Source organism: Cydia amplana, chromosome 21 (genome assembly GCF_948474715.1).
Source record: "Cydia amplana chromosome 21, ilCydAmpl1.1, whole genome shotgun sequence".
NCBI classification, from domain to species: domain Eukaryota; kingdom Metazoa; phylum Arthropoda; class Insecta; order Lepidoptera; family Tortricidae; genus Cydia; species Cydia amplana.
This window is the reverse complement of record NC_086089.1, coordinates 2,207,632-2,223,057: the sequence shown is the minus strand read 5'-3', so window position 1 is coordinate 2,223,057 and position 15,426 is coordinate 2,207,632. Positions and strand designations below refer to the sequence as shown.

The 15,426-nt window shown below is 36.3% G+C and overlaps 1 protein-coding gene across 1 annotated transcript in view; it reads right to left on the bottom strand.

Annotated features, from left to right (window-relative positions):
- LOC134658039 (dystonin) overlaps window positions 1-15,426 on the bottom strand; it is a 241,097-nt gene that overhangs the window by 133,166 nt on the left and 92,505 nt on the right. Inside the window, exons 6-7 of the mRNA XM_063513646.1 lie at window positions 2,159-2,352; window positions 766-851 (exon numbers count right to left, since the gene is read on the bottom strand). Of these exons, the coding sequence (XP_063369716.1) occupies window positions 766-851; window positions 2,159-2,352 (280 nt within the window). The remainder of the gene's footprint in view (window positions 1-765; window positions 852-2,158; window positions 2,353-15,426) is intronic.

Sequence of the window (15,426 nt, the reverse complement as noted above, 5' to 3'; positions counted from 1 at the left end):
GAATAAGGGAAATGGGTCGCTTTGTATGGAAATTTCGGCTCTCAAACCGGCCACATTGTACAAATAGCAACACTAACTGTCCATCGGTGGACCTTATGCCTTTTGTAATAAGGTTTACGAACTGTCAGTTAACAGTGTGGGCGATGGTACCTAAGGTCTATGTGGGGAAGGCCCGGCATATAAAATGTCTTGCTGTAGTATGTGTCCAAACGCAAGCGACGAAAGAGGCGATCTAATTTTGGTGCTGCGATGTCGTGTGATCAGTGAGCTTTTACACTTAGTCCCGTCATCGCCTCAATGGTCGGTCAACCCGGCGAGATAATTGTTGACATGTGAGTCGTGAGCGCGGGACGTTGCTCGCAACGCTGACATGTCAATAGCTGACCTCAAGCGTGGGAAGCGGAGAGCTGGGTCGCTCGAGGATGAGAGCGTTCGATTGTCGAATCAGTCGGCAAACGGGACGCTACCTTTAGTTAGCGTCTTAAAATAGCAACGTATAGCAATTCATGGTGTAATTTTATTAAGTACCTTGATTGTTAGATATAGGTAAAATAAAATCTCAGAACATTAAGAAGCAACAGTTCAAATTTAACTAAAAGTTTTATGCACATTCGTTCAGAAGTAACGCCAATATCAACAATAACTTATTTGGTAAGAACTGTTATGCAAGAGTCGCAATTTTAATGCTTTTCCAGATGTTTAGATTCTCCATCCTACATATTTGTACCTACTGAAAGTATTGGTTAGTAAGATTTATGAAATTACCTTCGGGGTCGAGTAGCCTGGTCACTCCATACTCCTTCTCGACCACGTGGAACGCCATCTCCAATCGCTCGCGGACCTGCCTTGACCTGGAGAACAAAATTTATTATATTAGTCATTGTAAGCAATAATATAAATAGTATAACCATGAGATGAAATTAAACATAATGGTCTCGGTGTTTGAAAATTGAGACCTACTTGATCATGCAAAATTGTGTACAATAAAAACAACTTAAACCTAACTTAATGACTAAATACACAAAAGTTAAACTATACAGAGTGCTTCCTGTAACAGGAGCAATAAATTAAACTGTAGGCTGTACTCCTCAAACTGACCAACATTTGTTCAGCAACTTTTGAAAATAACTCATGTTTTGATTTTTATTACACTTTAAAGTTCATTCTAAGCCGCAATGTATTGCAAATTTTGTTATGTTTAAATCGTGACAAGCAACGTCAAACACACTGATGTCAGCGTACATTGAAGGCAATATTTATTTTGTATGAAAAAGAGGAAGTCTAAAGGATTCATAATTTTTAAAAGTTGCTGAACAAATGTTGGTCAGTTTCAGGAGTACAACCTACAGTTTAATTTATTGCTCCTGTTACAGGAAGCACCCTGTATAATGTTTCTTACGAAAATTTAGACCAAATATTGCAGTCACGGGGAAAACCATATCATACAAACAACACCAATAAATAAAGTTAACGGTAAGTAGTTCCTTCAATAAAATATCAGAGCTGACGTCATAATGTGTTAATGATCATTTTCAGACGAAGTAAATTACTCGTAGCTTTTATTAGCCCTGAGAAGAAAGCTTGCTATACTAACGGGACCGCTTAATAGAGTGCATGTTTATGTGCAACTCGATAAATGTCAGATTCTGGGTCGATGCTAATTTTAGCTATCGGACGCTATAATATCTCCTGAAGAAGGCAAATGTGGGATTGTGCATAGGACCAGTTGAGCATACGTGATCCTTTGTCCCAAAACGGGCATTTGTTTTTGAAAAGTAATAAGCGTTAGAGTCTATTTGGTTCCATAAACAAACTGTATGTGTGTTAAGGCGGAAGTTATTTCCGGTGTCATCTCCTTGTTTACTAGCTGTCACTAATTACAATTTAACTGATATCAGGGGGGGGGGAATTGCAAAAAGGTCCCTCCCTACTCGTCTTCTATCTCGCGGCCATTCTATATTAGCAATGGTTCCTCTATCGGCTTATCTCGAGAATTAGGTACTATGAGACATGAATAAAACTACAACCTACATGAGAATCTAGGAAAACCATGATGGAGTCAGTTCATTTCCTCAACACAAACCAGGATTCGAAACCATAACTCTTAGCCTGAATCCCTCAGCTACCTCCGCTTAGTAAGTCATATGTTAATTCTCACCTGATATTACGCCAGTCTATCAGATCAGGCCGGTTCCTGTGTATGAGCGCGTTGAAGGCGAGTCCGTCCCGCCAGGACGACGTGAAGTCCGTGACCCGCACGCCGGGGTACTTGGCCGTGGAGCGCCGCGCCCAGCTCAGCAGCGCCTCGCGGGCTGTCACGTTTGCTTCTTGGCCCACCACGATGTCAGAGATCTGAGGGAGAAGGAAATCCGTTTAAATTTATGGAACTTTGTCTCTAAAACCTGCTACAATTTTATCAAGACGACTCTGGACGTACAACTTGAGAGAGTTTAAGAGCTTAGTACAGTAAGTTTCAGAGAGAGAGAGGTGACTCCGCCTGCATACAATCAGTCCATGGAGTCTATCCTCTCCCTGCAGCTGACTATACTTTAAAATGTAGACCCGTAAATATAGGTACCGACGTAAACGTAAGAACTAACAACACCGAAACGCAGCGTCAACGTGTTTTACTCTGTAGTCGATACTTTATAAGCGATAGCATTATTATTTCACTCAAAGCATAAATATCTACGCAAAACGGAACCGTCCCTAGACTAGTGAGGGCCGTCAACAATAAATATAATCAAACTTATAAAGTAAGAAAATTGTTGAGATCTATAATTTTCGTACAAACTAACAAACTTTTTGGAACTATCCCTCGCCTCAAATAGGATCAAAACAATACATTTCATTACCTACATACATAAAATTTTTTGAACTCATGTTAAATGTGTGAAATAACATAATGATTTGTTATTAAAAGTAGTTTTAAATCATAAAATATCAATTTCATTTGGCGTCAAATAACAAGCCAGAGAGAGTACGAGTGTAACATAAGCATAACTTAATAGAGATCTTAACATGTCTCGGAAGTTTCTACATTAACATACAAATGAACTAAACAAAGCCATCTGCAGCTTATTAAAGATTTAATCTCGATTCGCGTGCTTTGGGAAAAAACAATTATGATGATATGTACTACCAACAAGAGACCAATACCGCACTCGATGTTACATGAAATTGAGCCATATCTTGGAGCTAATAGAGTGTAATTAAAAATAGTTGTACCTGTTATCGTAATTAGTAGTAAGTACATACAAGATCCAAACGGGAACAATAAATTACAAGAAGATTACAGATAGGTTTTATTGGTAAGTAGAGTTTTTGCAGCGTAACTTTCTCATGTTAATTACAGCAGTAAGACAACAGCCCTTATTACGCAGCAAAGCTTTTATGAATAATCATAAAATTTTAAACAAATGAATAATTAAATTTTCACCTCAGCAGCTCGAACAAGGGTACTTTGCTACTTAAAAACAGTGAGCAAAATCGCATTTTGCTCATTTTGACTCACTTAGTGAGCAAAATGCGATTTTGCTCACTGTTTTTAAGTAGCAAAGTACCCTTGTTCGAGCTGCTGAGGTGAAAACTTAATTGTTGGTATATCTTAAGAAAACACGAGTGAATAGAGGTAAGTGATGAAGAAGGAATACATTTTACGGGTTCTCTAATATGTTCTCACAGCTGAGGTGAAAAGTTTTGTGAACTACACGAGATCAAAGTTATTTACATCTCGTGCGCTTTTGAGTCCCTTACTACGCTCAAGATTCTAAATTAGATTCACTCGCTACGCTCGTGAATCTAGTATAGAATCTTTCGCTTGCACGGGACTCAAAATAAGCACTCGAAGAAATATCAAACTTTGATCTCTTGTTGTACAAATAACTATTTAAGCTCTTGTTTTAGAGTTGCGTAATTTGCAAGGAACCGTTGCAGTTGAAATACATAACTACTAACCAAAGGGTCATTCCATGTGATTTCAACAAATTTGAATTAAAAAGTGTGCCGCATGATTTTTGATTTGCATAAAAAAAATTGAGGATATATTTCATGGTGGCAGAAGTGCTGAACCACCACCAGTTTTTTTTTTATCTTTTAATTTTCAAGTTTTACCCATTCGAAGTTAGCAGTGGGGTCAAATTCTTGCTTGTACAAAATCAGACCTAACTTTTTTTCTATAAAAGGTAACGAAATAATTATTACTTTTTTTGATTAGGTAATAAATGTGGATATTATACTGTATGACAAAATTTATCTGAATTAACTACAAAAAAAATGGTGACCACCCGAAGTGTATACCTAATTGGTCAATTATTGCAATTTTAAATTGGTTCTTGTGCCAACCCTGGTGCATATCAAATATTACTTTTTTCTGAAATATAAAGTACTTGCCGTGTTCATCTTGTAAAATAAATATAATTGTGTTAGATCAATTACTTCTAATAGAAAAATATAAGTGAAAATTGAGAAATTCGAAAAATGCTCATGTTTGACTCTAAAAAAATCCATGTGGAAGATAAAATAAAAATTTGATTTTAGTCAGCAAATATAGCTGATATCTTCGTTAATTAGATTTAGAAAAAAAAGTTTTGTTATTTTGCCTATTTTTTGAAATATGATTTTTTTAACATGCTACTTTTTACAACTATCGATACAAAATGTTTTATGTTATAAATTAATAAAAATGGGACGGTAATTGGTCATACGGATATTATTTACGTTTTTTATGTTCAAATAATTTTTTTGACATGGCAATAATTTCATTTGTAAATTTAATGAGGGTAGAAATTCGACAATGCACTGTTACCTGACAAGGATTGTGAATCACTTGCGAATGTTTCTTAATTTAGCCGTGTAGTGAATAACCGACGCCTCCTGACTTGTTAACAAGCTTTATTTGCATGTTACATGGCTAAATTACGAACATAAGTAAACGGCCCAATAATCCTTATCGAAGTTCTAATAGGAAATCGTATTTATCTAGGAGATAATGAAGTGGTGCAAACTCTTTGTAGTAAGTGCTTGTGTTATTAATAGTTGACTGTTCGTTATATATCACTGACAAGAAGAAGTATTTATTTGACAATTCAATTACTTCGACAATGGAGCCTTGTTCAATTGGAATATTTGGAGGGGAAGATTGTCATCAAACGACTTTTTCGAGGTCATCATGGCTCAAAACAATAAATGAAATAAGTGAAACCGACAGAAGTCTTCTTATTAAACGTACAGGTATTACAATTATAAACACCATATGTCAGTACCACGGCGTGGTTGAGGCGTCGGTTATTCACTACACGGCTAAATTAAGAAACATTCGCAAGTGATTCACAATCCTTGTCAGGTAACAGTGCATTGTCGAATTTCTACCCTCATTAAATTTTCAAATGAAATTATTGCCATGTCAAAAAAATTATTTGAACATAAAAAACGTAAATAAAATCCGTATGACCAATTACGTTCCATTTTTATTAATTTATAACATAAAACATTTTGTATCGATAGTTGTAAAAAGTAGCATGTTAAAAAATTCATATTTCAAAAAATAGGCAAAATAACAAAACTTTTTTTTCTAAATCTAATTAACGAAGATATCAGCTATATTTGCTGACTAAAATCAAATTTTTATTTTATCTTCCACATGGATTTTTTTAGAGTCAAACATGAGCATTTTTCGAATTTCTCAATTTTCACTTATATTTTTCTATTAGAAGTAATTGATCTAACACAATTATATTTATTTTACAAGATGAACACGGCAAGTACTTTATATTTCAGAAAAAAGTAATATTTGATATGCACCAGGGTTGGCACAAGAACCAATTTAAAATTGCAATAATTGACCAATTAGGTATACACTTCGGGTGGTCACCATTTTTTTTGTAGTTAATTCAGATAAATTTTGTCATACAGTATAATATCCACGTTTATTACCTAATCAAAAAAAGTAATAATTATTTCGTTACCTTTTATAGAAAAAAAGTTAGGTCTGATTTTGTACAAGCAGGAATTTAACCCCACTGTTAACTTCGAATGGGCAAAACTTGGAAATTAAAAGATAAAAAAAAAATGGTGGTGGTTCAGCACTTCTGCCACCATGAAGTATATCCTCAATTTTTTTTATTCGAATCAAAAATCATACGGCACACTCGATTTGTTGAAATCACCTGGAATGACCCCAAAGTCTTAGTCTTAATGCTAACAAAATGTCAAAAAACTGAATTTTAAGAGCTTTTGTTTCATAATCAAGTTATAAGGAATAGACAAGTAGGAGACACAAACGCAACTATCGGTTCCACTCAACAGAGCTACGGGAACAGAGCTCTACTAACCCACGATTATTTGGTTTTTGCCCGATTACCTCATATCGCATACGGAATGGTCGATACATTTCATATAAACAATGACGCCATCTTCCCACGGTTTCAAGAATGCGCCAAAAAAGTTGGAGCTTCTTTCAATTCTAACATAAGTTTCCATCAAAAACCATAAAAGTAATTAGACATTGTGTTGTCAGTTACTAAAGTTCACATTCTAATGCCAATAAGCCATGCTAGGAGTCAAAATTACCTCGGAAATATTGCTCGTCGTTGCTGTATTCGATTACTAGGCAAGCATATAATGCTATCGTTGTTAAGCGTGACGCTTTAAGTAGTATTTTTCCAGGATTATGAGCAAAATATACCTCATTTCATTCCTTATGAGTACATATGTATATTAGGCAATAACGAGATCCACGCATACAAATCAGAAAACTCAACTATACACGAATGCGAAATTAAAACTAACCGCAAGCTGAGGCCGTACCATACACTGCGATAACCGCACAAATAATTCAACAGACCAAATTCACCACTGTCACCTCAGCAATAAGACTCAATAGATCCAACGTGTCTAACTGAAACCAATAATAGCCTGAAAGTATGAGGAAGCGCACACGCACTGGACGTGTAATGGTCGAATTAAGTTCTAATTTAAGCCTGACTGGATGACCTAGGGTTTATTGAGGCCTAGGAATGTCGAAGCTATCGGTGTCTTATAAGGAAAACTGCAGCTGGCCCGAGTCTAGAGAAAATCACGCCTGTAGTAAGATCCAAGAAGTAAACGGACAGTTATTTCAAGTGGTTTGCAATTGACTGCAGGAAAACGTGAAAATATGGTAAGCATTTTGTCCGTAACGGCAGTTAAATTAACTCAAATTTAGAAACTAATGATAGTAAAAATTCCCAAAGTGATAACTGGGCTGTATACCAGAATCCGTACACGTTCGTACAGATAGTATATGTATATGCAGATACTGCTGTTTATAGGGGTGGGAACATACTGCCCTGTGTGTGTTTAATTATACAACCATATCCGAGCAATATCAACGCACCATATTTTCAGTAGGTGCCACGATTAACGAGTGCAGTCTAATTGTGAAATAATTATTAGTGAAACGGGTTTATAACTAGTAGTTCGCCCCGAACTGAGAACTCGCGGTTCGCCAAAATGTTAGATCATTATTTTAAAATTGTAAATTTAAAAACTATATTATAAATGTGTAAGCCGAGCAGTTTCATTTGATACCAAAGTCGACCATACTTTCTTGCAAAAAACATGACCAGAATAGCAAGACCCCTCACAAATAGCTTTTTAGCCTTCTAAGCTCTTCTAGCTCAATAACCCCTTGATCGAGCCTGCTCATAATTTAATGACTAAAATATAATGCCCTCGATTACACGTTTACCAAATGTCATTTAAAATAGAACAAATTTACTTAAGTTATTGTGTATCAAACTATCCTCTGATAGTTCAGCTTAAAAACATCGAAATGCCGGGACGTGCCCCTAGCCAGCCGTGTGTTCCAAGTTGAATGTAAGAACTTCACTTCGCTTCGCTCGCTCGTTCGATAAATGTTTAGGATTTATACAACGCGTTATCTACAAATGAAGATTAACTAGCATTCTTCTACCATATAATTACAGAAAGGCCAATAAATCATTTTGATTGCTCCAATCATACAGGAGCTGGCATCAAAAGATATGTCTATAATTACGAGAAATAATACTTCAATTATTGCAATCATTTTGCTATTTTATACTGCTAATGACTATAAATTGTAAAAATTATAAATAACTAATTAGAAAAGCTTATGATTTGACCTTTGAGAACGAGTACAGAAAGTTAAATGTTTACATATTGGGAAGCCTATTTGTATATACGAACTTACGAAGCCTCCGTAAAATGTTACGAATCACGTAATTTTTCTATTGTTACGAATCTCGGACAATGAACTCGGTGTCAATGCTAAATCGAATCGATCAGCTGATTATAGTTCATAGAACCGCTTGACCACTTGCCAAACGGCTTAGGGCGTTCGAGTATTGATGGAAAGTAACAATACATTTCAGATCATTGTGATTTTCTTCTAAAATAAAATCAAACTTCCAGAATAAAGATAGACCTGTTTTACCGTTGCTCATTGTCGCATCAAAAGAGATACCTGAAATACCTTAGGAGCGGACAAAAGTCGTTATAATTTGCATACCAAACTCTTCTCGCATTTTAACAAAGTTGATAGTTACAACGGTTATTGAAAGAAATAAGACGAATGCTGCAACAGTTTTAATGCGAACGGTTCAGTACCTATATCTGTCCAGCACATTTTTTACATCCAGAGAGAGGAACCATAATCTAACGTTTTACCATGTTGGATTACAGAATTAGGAAATTATCTCGAAATTTCCCAGTGGCAAATAAGTTTTACAGATTTTTATGTAAATATTTCTAATACTATAATAGGTATTTCATTTTGAAGTTAGTATGTGGACGGACGACGGATGCAATATACGTCAAAATCATGTCAAACGATATACGTAATATGGATATGACTAAAATTGGTTTAAATAAGACAAAATGATTTTGACGTATATTGCATCCGTCGTCCGCCCATTTTATTGATAATATTGATGATCAGTTTCCAAATATCAATTCGCGTTAGTTACTGCTTAGAAAAGTCACCATTAACTCAATAAAGTATGCGCTAACGCTGTGTTTCTTCGCCGTTTCTCCTAGTACATTTTGACATTAACTACGGGATTTTCTCTTGAAATACAGATCCCTAAACCGTTTTTGTTTGCGCCACGAAACCGAGGCGCACGTGTCAACCTCTTTGTTATACCGTTCATTCAGAAGTCTACAGCACGTTTGATGCATCGCAAAAACAATTGATGAACTAAATTGTTCAATACAGTATTTCTGACAGCCCGATCATGACATTGTGTATATTGTGTAGGTAGGGTCGATCGCGCTTTATACATTTAGTAACCAAGCCTGTCAAACTGCGCCAAGGTCGATATAGGATTTCATATCGATAAATTACGAGATTGGATTGGATATATACTCGACAGGACCAGATAACGAGTACTAAATCAATTTCTAGCCGATCCAGTACGACCTTATATCTGCACTGGTCTTGAATTGCAGTGGAAACTAGTTTTCGAATGATCGGATCCACAGACAAGACATCCTCTGGACTGAGCATAGTAACGCTACCCCCTCTGCCACAAAGATACGGTAGTTTTACTCCATCTTCGAGTCAAAGTGTCAGAATCCCGTGCCGTGATTGGTCCGTGTCTTTGAACGGACCAATCACGGCACGGGATTCGCTCACCTCGTCCCCCGCACCCCAGTATTTTTGGCAGCATCGGTTTCATGAAATAATTGCTCTAAACTCCGTCTAGAGGATTCCTAGTCTATGGATCGGATCAAATGAAAGTATCATTATCATAGCAAATGCCATGGGCAGGGGAATCAGTCCATGAAGCTGGACGTATGAGCATTGCACGCGGACATACTTTCACTCTCTGTAAAAATGTTTGCTAATGTGTAATGTGCGAAGTTTTTGTTATTGGCATCTGGGTAGGCCATTCAACTACTATATTTGGCAACATTCGAAAACGAGTACGTCTGTGATCTATATTCCTGCTAGCAAATATATTATGTAGTTTAACTAGGCACTTCTAAAGCATAATAAAGGGCTGTACTTTGCTGAAAGACGACTTTATTACGAAAAAAGTCTAAAAATTGCGCAAACGTAATCAATTGCTATTGTTGTTAAAATTTAGAACCAGCTTAAGGCAATATGAGTAAGAAAGGAAAAGAACAGCTAAACAAAAGGAGTCAAAGTGCCATCCTTAAGTTAAGGCCATCCATCCACGCTTACGAAAATGCTAATTAGTCCGCACATTACGTAAGACGTTATTTACCAACCAGCTGCCCTTTATATGAATTAAGACCAACCATTTTTGGAGACTAATACCCTACGAATCTTATTTTGATTAGCTTGAGGCTATTTTGATACATAAGCAGTTACACCTGGATTAACATTGTATGTGGAATACTGAGTTTTAAACCATTAGCAATAAGGTAGCGGTATTAATTTGTGGGTTAGTATGGATGCGTGGATACGTGGGTGTAGTCTCGGAGGCTAAAGAATCCATGATGTCATCGGGTAGTGTGTCAGGGCCTTCACTTAGTCGACACTTGGCTTTTTATTGCATATCTGATTGCTTTATAGGCTTGAGTCTTTAGTACGACGTTAAAAAAACAATTAAAGTCGTTTATTATACGCCCACTTTTCAATTGGTGGTGTGTCTTCAAATTTGACTTACCACTAAGTCTTGAAATACCTGCGACAGTGTTAATAGATCATACATGTACAAGTTCGACAATGACCTCAATAGTCCAAGCGAAAAGTAAGTTTACAATAAGTACAATTTTTTCTACCTTGTTGTTTCAAACGTGTAGTGTAGTAGCATATGTAACTGGCAGGATGTCAATATTACCCAACTGTCCTTACTTTGGCAACATTAGCATCTTATTAGCGCCATCACCTCAAGTATCATTGACTGCAAACAATGATCGCACAGCGGCCGCTGATTGTAGTGATTGTCCATCAACTTTAATGAAACGTTGGTCATGCTCCAGGTAATCACCGTCGTCTTTAATGTCATTAAGAACTTTATCGCTATCGCTGTTGAGTTTAGATTCGCTCGAGCGAGATCTGCGGTTTCGAACAGAATGGACAATGGACTGACGCCGCGCTGTGAAATATGGAGCGAGCTAGGTTTTGTCCGGATTGGATTCACCGTTTTTATGTTATTACAAATCTTTGACCCTAATGCAGTTGATCTATGGTGCGGAATATAAGCGGGAATTCGAGTCACGATTTAAGCAGCTAGAAGCACAATGGATCCTCTCAAGTGTGGTTTTTAGAAACCGCAAATTTAGCGGAAAATTTATTTAGAAATATGCAATCAAAAACCTATTTAAAATAAATTGAATAAGCTTGGCTAGCTCAAAACCCTGCTTAAATATAAATAATCTCCGATCATTTATTTACGTATTTTCTTAGAGGTAGATTCATCAATTCATTAAGAATTATTAATTACAGGAAACTGATATTGAAGTTTCATTGGCGGTTAAAACAATAGAGCACTATCATAACATAGTTACTGAACACCGCCGAGTCAGTAAGCGGAACGAATAACGCCAACATTACATCCCAATCGAATCGTCAAGAATGCGTGCAATCACTCGGAATCGGATTGTGACCACCAATTTGTTGGAATCGTGAATCTATCTTATTTGTCAATCGAATCGTGAGCAAGTGTTGAACAATTTTTTGAAGATTGTATCAAGTTGTTTTGTTTACTTTTGGGAATATTTTCGCTTCTCAACATTTGATTTTACGTAGCGTAGGTAATAGCTTCCTATGTAACTTCATTATTCGCAATACCAAAGTAGAATCATATGCATTCAATACAACTAGATAGACATTGGAATTCCTCAATCAGTATAATACACTGACTTAATATAAAAGAAATAGACACACAAAGCAGAACAAAAACGTCAAGAAATGTGGATCCCAATGACGTTTCGCACCATTTGCATTGATGATAAAAACGCTTACGTAAATTTTGAGTCAAGATAAATGTTTCGTACAGAAAAGAGCTTAATGTCGTAAGCATTAAGTGTCAAATTTGCAAACATAAGTACCAACACTGTTAAAAAATTTAGTCCGATGGCACTAAACGTAACGTATTTACGTCAAACAACGTCAAACGAGACTAATGAATGAATGGAGTCACTTTGGTAAACTTTAATATGTATTACTGTACAGGAAAACCAATTGAAGTAATAAATAAAACAAATTTAATTTAATCGGGAGCTCAAATAAAATTAATTCGTGGTTCAAATTCAAACAAATTAAATTTTTAATTCGTAAGTATACGTCTTTAAATACTAATTTCCTTGAAATAAATTCTACTTATTAAATAACTGTGTATTTAAGATCTACATTTACTCATAGCACGGGTGCACGGGGAAATTTAGATACTGATTGGATTTTTTTTATAAAGTCTACCTATACTTTATAAAAAAAATCCTGTGGTTGTCACTGTGTTCCGACAGGTTTAGCATTTACAGTTAGTCGATATAAGCCCTTATTGGTGGTGTATATGTCGGAAACAGGGAAATGGGCCGAACACACAAGTGCCGTTTTGCCTTGTTTAAAACTGCATCACCCCTATCTCTTGCTATAATTAAATAGCAGTCCACTTTGCACGTCGCATAGGTTTTCTTGGAAATCTTCAATTTAAACATAATATTATTTCTTATGAATTCCATATAAAAATAAAAAAAAATATTGACCTCACATCGACTCATTAGAATTTTGTTCCTTGACATCCCTTCTTTGGTACTAACAAATTAATTTATTCAAAACCATAAAATTACCACCAGATTACATAAATTATGTAATGCTATCCAAAGAACTAACCGAAAGAAATACATTCCATCCTTTTTCCTTGCTTTATCATTGTTATTTTTACATATTTTAACGGCACATTTCGTAATTGTTGACAACTTCACATTTGAGCGTTTCAAACAAGACTAAACGAAAAAGTAATGCATGATCTGTTTTGACATCACTTTTGTGGGGCCATTTTTGGCGGCTGATTGGGTATCCAGTTCTTTATACTATATCAATGGTATAATATGATTATGGCAATAAGTGGTTTGCTTTTGGATTAGCCATTTGACTGAAATACCGAGTTCGTTGGCATTTGAAGTTCAATGCTGGATCATGTTCATTTCCAGATGTAATCGATCATCTTTGATGAAACAAAACAATATTTAATCAATACATGTTTACCAACTGTAGTTGATTCGTTATTTTAATAGTTTGATAGAACAGAGAAAATAGGTACAGGTACCGTAAAATTTAAGGCTCTATTTTTGAACACTGTATGTGTGATACCGTTTGAATGTTAATGTTATGACATTTGCACTGAACCTTTCTAATATAGAAAAACGCGTTAAACAAAATTTGTAAATTAATGTTAATTAAGGTAAATTTTCATTAATTTTTATGGTTGGACACCAACATCTATCAAGCTTCTACGTCACCCACCTACGACGGCCACTAATAACATCGGAACAAAGGGATCCCGAAGCAGAATCCTAAGCAATGCTTCATGGTAATATTTGATCCCATTATAAAGTCCAAACAGTATCAAGCACCTGGCATCTTGGTCGGGTTGGGAGTGAAACATAAGAATCGTGGAGCTGCGAGCGTGATGCCGCGATAACCGTCTGCCACGACCTAATGAGCTGCCGTCACCGCTCTGTAAACATAGCGGGTCTGAGCCCAGCCATGGGACACGAGGGAGATTCGTACACAATTATAACTAGGGCAACTGACGATGAGCTGAAGCTGCTAAAATTGGGCAATGTCTACAACTGAAAGAGAATGAGCAGTAACCAAAGGTATTACAGATCCTAGCGAAGCGTGACGGAGAAAAAAACAACGATGTAGAATATTATAAGCGTAGAATCAACCGGAATCTATCCCAAAATCTTATCAAACATGTATGTAAACCGTAGATAGATTCTTATGGAGAAAACTGCTAATGTAGTTTCATTAGCTATATAATTTCCGAGTATTATGATCGGAGCTGTTTATTAGGTATGATAATACCAAAACTTTGATGATGAAAATAGGGTTATCCTCAAAAGACTCCAACTTTCGAAAGAAAGAGGGCACTAAAGTAACATTGATCACCGCTGCTCCGTTAGCGCCGACGATGGCACAGATAAGGAAACAATCCGGCAACATTTCACGTCCGACAATCCTTGCTCCCACGTTATCGCACATCTTTATTTAGTCTGCGGCTCTGGAGTCGCATGGTTAAAATAATTGGCTAATTGTTTCGCACCTCGCTTTCAGGTTGGCTGCATTTGTGGCTCATTTCCATAACATGGACGCATGTATATTAGAGTTGGATGTGAATCTATCATAAAGCATATACAAAAAACCGGCCACGTGCGAGTCGGGCTCGCGCACGGAGGGTTCCGCACCATCAACAAAAAATAGAGCAAAACGAGCAAAAAAACGGTCACCCATCCAAGTACTGACCCCGCCCGACGTTGCTTAACTTCGGTCAAAAATCACGTTTGTTGTATGGGAGCCCCACTTAAATCTTTATTTTATTCTGTTTTTCATCATCTGTGAAAATTTCAACTGTCTAGCTATCACGGTTCGTGAGATACAGCCTGGTGACAGACGGACGGACGGACGGACGGACGGACGGACGGACGGACAGCGGAGTCTTAGTAATAGGGTCCCGTTTTTACCCTTTGGGTACGGAACCCTAAAAAGTACCTAATATCAGATATCAAATATCAACATTTATTCAGAAAATAGGCCACAAGGGCACTTTTACACGTCAATATGGAATTTACATACAGCAAAAAAAAACACATCAATAATTATAAAATACAACTAAGCCGTAAATATCAAATCAAACTAACATAGAGATGTATAAAGCCTCTAAATGTCGAATTACAAAAAACGCAATAACAATAGTATTGAAAAAAAAAAACACAAAGATACAAAAACTATAATCTAAAATTATTTAGAGATGTAAATGTCTCTAAGTGTCATCATAACTAAAAGATTACAAAATATAGTAGTTAATCAAATTATCCTTAGAGATGTATAGGGTCTCCAAGAGTCAAAATCCTGTATACCTAATTAAAACATTCATTAAATTAAAGAAAATGATAGTAAAAATAAAATAGCATACGAGAACCGAATGAAGTGTGTCCATGTAATTATACTCAAAAATAAAGTTACTAAATATAATAGCTCGTGTTAGCTTAAATAGACCAGTCTCCACAAAGAAGAACCCGAACAATAGCCTCCTCCTCCGACTGAAATGTGAGTTGTGTCGTTATATAAATGTTACTGAGACACGCACCTACGGCCTACGGGTCAAAATTGGATGTAGCCCAAACTATTTCGGAAGATAATAAGATATGGGTCCAAGTAAAATAACAGGGCGGGTGAGGTCATCGCATCAGAACCGTTGACATCATGAC